General features: G+C 41.0%; 1 protein-coding gene across 1 annotated transcript; it reads left to right on the plus strand.

The window, feature by feature from the left end:
* Nucleotides 1–381: 381 nt before the first annotated feature.
* On the plus strand, nucleotides 382–1,317 carry LOC101689768 (olfactory receptor 4D10). The gene has a single exon (XM_004770473.1). It carries the CDS (start codon nucleotides 382–384, stop codon nucleotides 1,315–1,317), a length of 936 nt encoding a protein of 311 aa, XP_004770530.1.
* Nucleotides 1,318–7,262: the final 5,945 nt, after the last annotated feature.

Here is a 7,262-nt window from a genome sequence, read left to right on the forward strand (position 1 = left end):
AATCTACAATGGCTGGAAACATGTCTTACTCTATATGCTACAGACAGTTCCTGACAATCAATCAGTTTGTGTGGAATAAGAAAAATAAAATTTAAAAACCAAAATTTAGAAAGTATTACTTCTTAACATAAATGCTTATTCTTTCCAAAATGAGTTTTATAGAAAAAGAATTATTGAATGATTTTGCATGTGATAATTTGATTTGAGTACCAAACTGACTGCAATCTTAAAAATTTGGACAGCCCAACAAATAGCAAACACTACAGCCACATGGGCAAGATTCTGAATTGCAGTCTTAGTGCTTAGGAGAAAAACGAAATAAATAGCGACAGACTTTGGTATAAAGTAGGTTGAAATAAAAGAGAAAAACAAAATGACTCAATGGAGCTGAGAAACTGCACCAGGGTGGAAGAATTTACTTTCCTTGGCCTGACCGAGAATCAAGGACTGAGCTCAGTCTTGTTTCTTTTCCTGCTTCTGGTGTATTTGACAACTCTCCTGGGAAACCTCCTCATCATGGTCACTGTGACCTGTGAGTCTCGCCTTCACACCCCCATGTACTTCCTGCTTCGTAATTTATCTGTTGCCGACATCTGCTTCTCTTCCATCACAGCGCCCAAGGTTCTGGTGGACCTTCTGTCACAGAGAAAGACCATCTCCTTCAATGGCTGCTTCACCCAGATGTTTTTCTTCCACCTTGTTGGAGGGGTGGATGTATTTTCTTTGTCAGTGATGGCATTGGATCGATATGTGGCCATCTCCAGGCCCCTGCACTATGTGACCATTATGAGTAGAAGCCGTTGCATTGGATTAATAGTAGCTTCCTGGGTGGGGGGCTTTACCCACTCCATCGTACAGATTTCCCTGTTGCTTCCACTCCCCTTCTGTGGACCCAATGTCCTTGACACTTTCTACTGTGATGTCCCCCAGGTCCTCAGGCTTGCCTGTACAGACATTTTTATGCTTGAGCTGCTGATGATTTCCAATAATGGACTGCTCACTACACTGTGGTTTTTCTTCCTCCTGGTGTCATATATGGTCATATTATTAGTAGTAAGGTCTCAGGCAGGGGAGGGGAGAAGGAAAGCCATCTCCACCTGCACCTCACACATCACTGTAGTGACCCTGCATTTTGTGCCTTGCATCTATGTCTATGCCCGACCCTTCACTGCCCTCCCCACAGATAAAGCCATCTCTGTCACCTTCACTGTCATCTCTCCTCTACTGAACCCCTTGATCTACACTCTGAGGAACCAAGAGATGAAGTCATCCATGAGGAGATTGAAGAGAAGACTCATGCCTTCTGACACGGAATAGACAAGTAGTTCACTCCTTCTCATCACCCCACTTGGGCTCATGCTCACTCTCGCTCTCTCACTCTCTCCCTCAAATAAATAAAATCTTTTAAAAGAATAAAATAAAGTAAAATAAAATTAGCCTTCTGAGGATCCTAATGGTAAGCCCGTAATTTCCTGTGTCTCCTGGACTAAGGCTGAACTATGAGCCATGGTCAAAGATTTGCCTAGAATTACTGAAGACCCTCATAGATCTGCCAAGGAATGTAACAGTGGTCCAAACTTACCAACAAGCTTTCTGATTTGTTTCAGCTAGTTCACATGCTCACTGGTGAAGGCCAAGCCCAACCCTGGAGGAAACAGCTAACTAGGATGATCCTGAAATCTCCAAACTGCAGACAAAAAGCCAAGCCCCTATCTTGCTATGTGATCAGGCTCAACAATCACTAAAAGACTTCCCCTGGAAACTCCTGGGCTTTCCCAAAACCTGTTGATTTAAGATTCAGGCTTGCACTCAGAAACCCAGGGAACCCTTGCATGATGATTACCATCAACTACAAATTATTTTTAAGGAAAAGTCTGGCCTTCCTGTGGATATTGACTCCACTCAGGTAGCCTTCAACTCTGTGTTCAGTAATGGGCTGAACTGACATCCTTCCCTCCTACTTAAAGGAGCAGGATGGAATGGGATACTATATACATTCCAGATTTAGTTAATTTAGCAAATCAGCTCACCTGTACCATTGAGAATTCAACCAAAAAGGAAGACTATTAAAAGCCTTAGTTTTCAGTTCCAACAAATGGAGTTCACTAAACAAAACCCCTCCTGGCCTCTGGTATTATTGGGAAAAGCCATGATATAGCGAGAAGGATTGTTACAAATGTGCTCCAAGTGTCTTCATCCCTCTGACCAGCCTTTCCAATGACCTCCCAAAGGACTCCGAGGAAATACAGGGGCTTTCTCCAATCCTTCTCTTAAGCAGCTTGGAGAAACAGCTCTCCAGATTGGGAATGAATCTCCCCCTGTCCTTATTGACCCCAGAGCCACACTCTTGGTGCTCAACCTCACTGTTATTAAACCCCTGATGGGATTCTTTTTTTTTTAATTTATTTATTCTCAGCATAACAATATCATTATTTTTTCACCACACCCAGTGCTGCATGCAATCCGTGCCCTCTATAATACCCACCACCTGGTACCCCAACCTCCCACCCCCCCCGCCACTTCAAACCCCTCAGATTGTTTTCCAGAATCCATAGTCTCTCATGATTCACCTCCCCTTACAATTTACCCCAACTCCCTTCTCTCTAACTCCCCATGTCCTCCATGCTTTTTATTATGCTCCACAAATAAGTGAAACCATATGATAATTGACTCCCTCTGCTTGACTTATTTCACTCAGCATAATCTCTTCCAGTCCTGTCCAAGTTGCTACAAAATTTGGGTATTCATATTTTCTTATGGAGGCATAATACTCCATAGTGTATATGGACCACATCTTCCTTATCCATTCGTACGTTGAAGGGCATCTTGGTTCTTTCCACAGTTTGGCGACCATGGCCATTGCTGCTCTAAACATTGGGGTACAGATGGCCCTTCTTTTCACTACATCTGTATCTTTGGGGTAAATACCCAGGAGTGCAATTGCAGGGTCATAGGGAAGCTCTATTTTTAATTTCTTGAGGAATCTCCACACTGTTCTCCAAAGAGACTGCACCAACTTGTATTCCCACCAACAGTGTAAGAGGGTTCCCCTTTCTCCACATCCTCTCCAACACATGTTGTTTCCTGTCTTGCTAATTTTGGCCATTCTAACTGGTGTAAGGTGATATCTCAATGTAGTTTTAATTTGAATCTCCCTGATGGCTAGTTATGATGAACATTTTTTCATGTGTCTGATAGCCATTTGTATGTCTTTATTGGAGAAGTGTCTGTTCGTATCTTCTGCCCATTTTTTTATATGATTGTCTGTTTTGTGTGTGTTGAGTTTGAGGAGTTCATTATAGATCCTGGATATCAACTTTTTGTCTGTACTGTCATTTGCAAATATCTTCTCCCATTCCGTGGAAATTGAAGAAGACACAAAAAGATAGAAGACCATTCCATGCTCTTGGATCAGAAGAATAAACATTGTTAAAATGTCTATACTGCCTAGAGCAATATATACTTTTAATGCTATTCTGATCAAAATTCCACCGGTATTCTTCAAAGAGCTGGAACAAATAATCCTAAAATTTGTATGGAATCAGAAGAGACCCCGAATCACTAAGAAAATGTTGAAAAACAAAAATAAAACTGGGGGCATCACGTTACCTGATTTCAAGCTTTACCACAAAGCTGTGATCACCAAGACAGCATGGTACTGGCATAAAAACAGACACATAGACCAGTGGAACAGAGTAGAGAGCCCAGATATGGACCTTCAACTCTATGGTCAAATAATCTTCGACAAAACAGGAAAAAATATACAGTGGAAAAAAGACAGTCTCTTCAATAAATGGCACTGGGAAAACTGGGCAGCTATATGTAGAAGAATGAAACTTGACCATTCTCTTAAACCATACACAAAGATAAACTTAAAATGGATAAAAGATCTCAATGTGAGACAGGAATCCATCAGAATCCTAGAGGAGAACATAGGCAGTAATCTCTTCGATATCAGCCACAGCAACTTCTTTCAAGATATGTCTCCAAAAGCAAAGGAAACAAAAGCGAAGATGAACTTTTGGGACTTCATCAAAATCAAAAGCTTCTGCACAGCAAACGAAACAGTCAAGAAAACAAAGAGGCAACCCTGCCTTGGGATTCTGAACCATTCAAATGGTTCAAATGGAGGGAGCCTCAAGCCTCAACAGGTTATCCCTCATCACCCTGTCTTTCAAACCCCAATATTTTGTTAGCCTGAATCCCCACTGATTGATTTATGTAGCACCTTCTTTAGTACCCCATGGCTTTTTGAACTTCCCCAAACCCAAACTAAGTGCCAATCACGAAGTTTTCTTGAGCTGGCTGGCTACTGTCAAAACTGGATTCTAAAAACCCCTTATGGCCTAACCCCTATATATTTTATTTAAAAAAACAACAAACTTGACCCTATTTTTGCAGAAGATCAAGATAACTTAGCTTTTAAAGCCCTAAAGGAAAGATTGATCAATCTCCCTGCTCTTGGACATCCTAAATATCAATGTCTCTTGTTCCTTTTTGTATTTGAAAAAGGAAGGGAACACCCTTGGGGTACTCATCTGAAACATGGACCCCACCATTGACCCATAGGGTATTACAGCCAACACCTAGAGCCTGTGGCACAAGGATGCTCCCCCTTGCCTCCTAGCCATTCCTACCAACACCATTTTAGTCAAGACCATTGAAGAGATAGTCATGGAATCCTCTCTAAAAATCTTTGTATCCCATGGAGTTGAAGCCCTTCTGAATGCCCATCACACTCAACATCTTACAGCAAGTTATCTAAATCCTCTTACTAAACATGCCTCATATAAAATTCTTGCTGTAATAATTTTAACCTTGCCCCCCTTCTTCCCTCCTCTACAGACGATACTCCTCATGATTGTTTGACCCTGCCAGATCTTCTCCTGACCCCCTGTGATGACTTACAGGAAACTCTTTGGATAACATGACTTTTTGTGGTTTACCAATGGATCCTTTTTAAGAGTAATGCAAATGCTAAATATTATGCTGGGTATGCTCTTGCAACTCCTTTTGAAATCATTGAGATGGTAACTTTGCCCTTGGCTCCCTTGGCCCAGTGGGCTGCATTGTATGCTCTTGCTCAGGCCTGCATTTTTAACCAAGGACAAAACTGCAAATACTATGTTAAGTGTGTTAGGAGGTACGCCTTTGGAGTAACTCATAACTTTGGGATGCTCTGGGAATAGTAAGGCCTCCTCATTTCCAACAGGGACAAAATTTTAAATGGTTTTTATGTCTGGGAATTATTAGGTGCCATATTCTTACCAGCTGCTTTAGCTATTATCAAGATCCCTAGCTATCCCAAACTTGATTCCTGGAGGCTAAGGGAAACCACCTTGCTGATATTTCCAAAAACGTGCTTTATATACCCCAGCAGGAGAAGGGAAGAATTTCTCCTTGCCCAACAACAGCTCCGCCAATGAGAATTCAATAAAAACAGCCCCTCCCAGCTTTCTCCTCTTCCCTATAAAAGCAAGCCCCTCCGCTCTGTTCTCCAGACTTGCTTATTGTTCACCACAATTTGCTTTTCCCAAATTGATTCCTCCTCTATTCTTAATTTTTCTGGCAAAAAAATAGCTCCTTTTTTTAAGATCAACAACTAACCAAAAGGCACCTACTTAAGATGTACAACTCAGTGTTTTGATATATGGAAATGATCATAGGGGAGACTGCATAAACAAAGGTAGGATCTGTTATTTCCTATAACTGCATGTAAATCTACAATTGTCTACATAAAATTTTCAATTAAAAAAAAGCACCTGTCTATGTATATACTCAGAGATTCTCACTACAGTCCTGCCCTGTTACCAGGGAGGGAGCCGAGTCACATACTAGAGACATAATGCATCTTGGGCATCAAAGTTGTACAAGGTCTTTCATAATGTAATCACATCCTTCTAAAGTGAACACATCCAAATTGAATTCATCCTCTGAGTCTATAATATTAATAAGGTAACAATTACCAGAAGATTGTCCCATCCAAAGCCCACATCACAGTGGTTGAGAGCTGGTGTCTTTAAGTTAGTCCAGCTTGAGTAAGAATATGCACCTCACCAATTACAAGCTCTCATAATTATGTGACCCAGTGCAAGGTCCTTACCCTGACCTTCCTCTGAACCGCAGGCCTATTGGCCACCACAGCACTGCATTCCCTCAACACCTGCTGCTTAGTTAGCTCTAGCACAGAACTCAGGATCCTGTTTCCTATTCCCTCTTCTCTTTCTTCCTATCTCCCGTACTAGGTTTATGTTTTACTTATTTTTGTGTACCCAATATCAGCATCAAGTGAATATAGTAAAAACACATTAAAAGTTGCTGAATTCAGACCACTCAAGGATTTCACATTGTTTCTCATTCATTTCTGCAACTCAAATTATTGGAGGATATGGTTTAAAAAAAAAAAAAACCGATTCATTTTTACTCTCTGATAACATGATTCCCTAAAATTGACAGAAGCCTATGACATTGATTCAGACCATGCATAGACATCAAAAATGCTGGAATGTAATGAAACACATTATTTAACATTTCAACTCAGTATATATTTGTTTACTTATTATCCTATGTATAGCTGCTGGAGGTCTTTTTAAATCTTAGATCTTAAAATTTTTGAAACTAGAAAAATGTTTCCATCATGATACAAATCTAGTCCACAAATCAGAAGTTCAGAGGCACTTTGGTGGGGATTTGCCCAGAGCATCCAAGAAACAGCCAGGAGAGCTTTGTAACTAGATGAGAAGAAGCAAGAAGGAGCGAGGTAGCAGTTGAGGTCAGACAGATCATGGGGCCACAGGACCTGGCACTAGGACCCATTGTAAGAATTTTGACTTTCCCGTTAGGTAAGATAGAGGGCATCAAAAAGCAGGAGGAGAAGGGAGTTGGGGGAAATTGGAAGGGGAGGTGAACCATGAGAGACTAAGGGTTTTGAAGGGGCAGGAGGTAGGAGGTCGGGGTACCAAGTGGTGGGTATTATAGAGGGCACGGATTGCATGGAGCACTGGGTGTGGTGCAAAAATAATGAATACTGTTATGCTGAAAATAAATTGAAAATAATTTTTTTTTTAAAAAGCAGAATAATCATGTTTTAACAGAATCACAGGGGGCACTATGATGCATAGACTGAAGAAGAAGAAGGACAAAAGCAGGGAGACCAATTAAGAGGCTGCTGTATTAGAAATAATAAAGACATGACTTAAGCTAGTAAGGATGGGGTTGGTGAGAAGTTGGAAAAACTCTGAAGGTCGAACAAGTAGGATTTG

Source organism: Mustela putorius, unplaced genomic scaffold (assembly GCF_011764305.1).
Source record: "Mustela putorius furo isolate JIRA1106 unplaced genomic scaffold, ASM1176430v1.1 tig00000127_pilon_pilon_pilon, whole genome shotgun sequence".
NCBI classification, from domain to species: domain Eukaryota; kingdom Metazoa; phylum Chordata; class Mammalia; order Carnivora; family Mustelidae; genus Mustela; species Mustela putorius.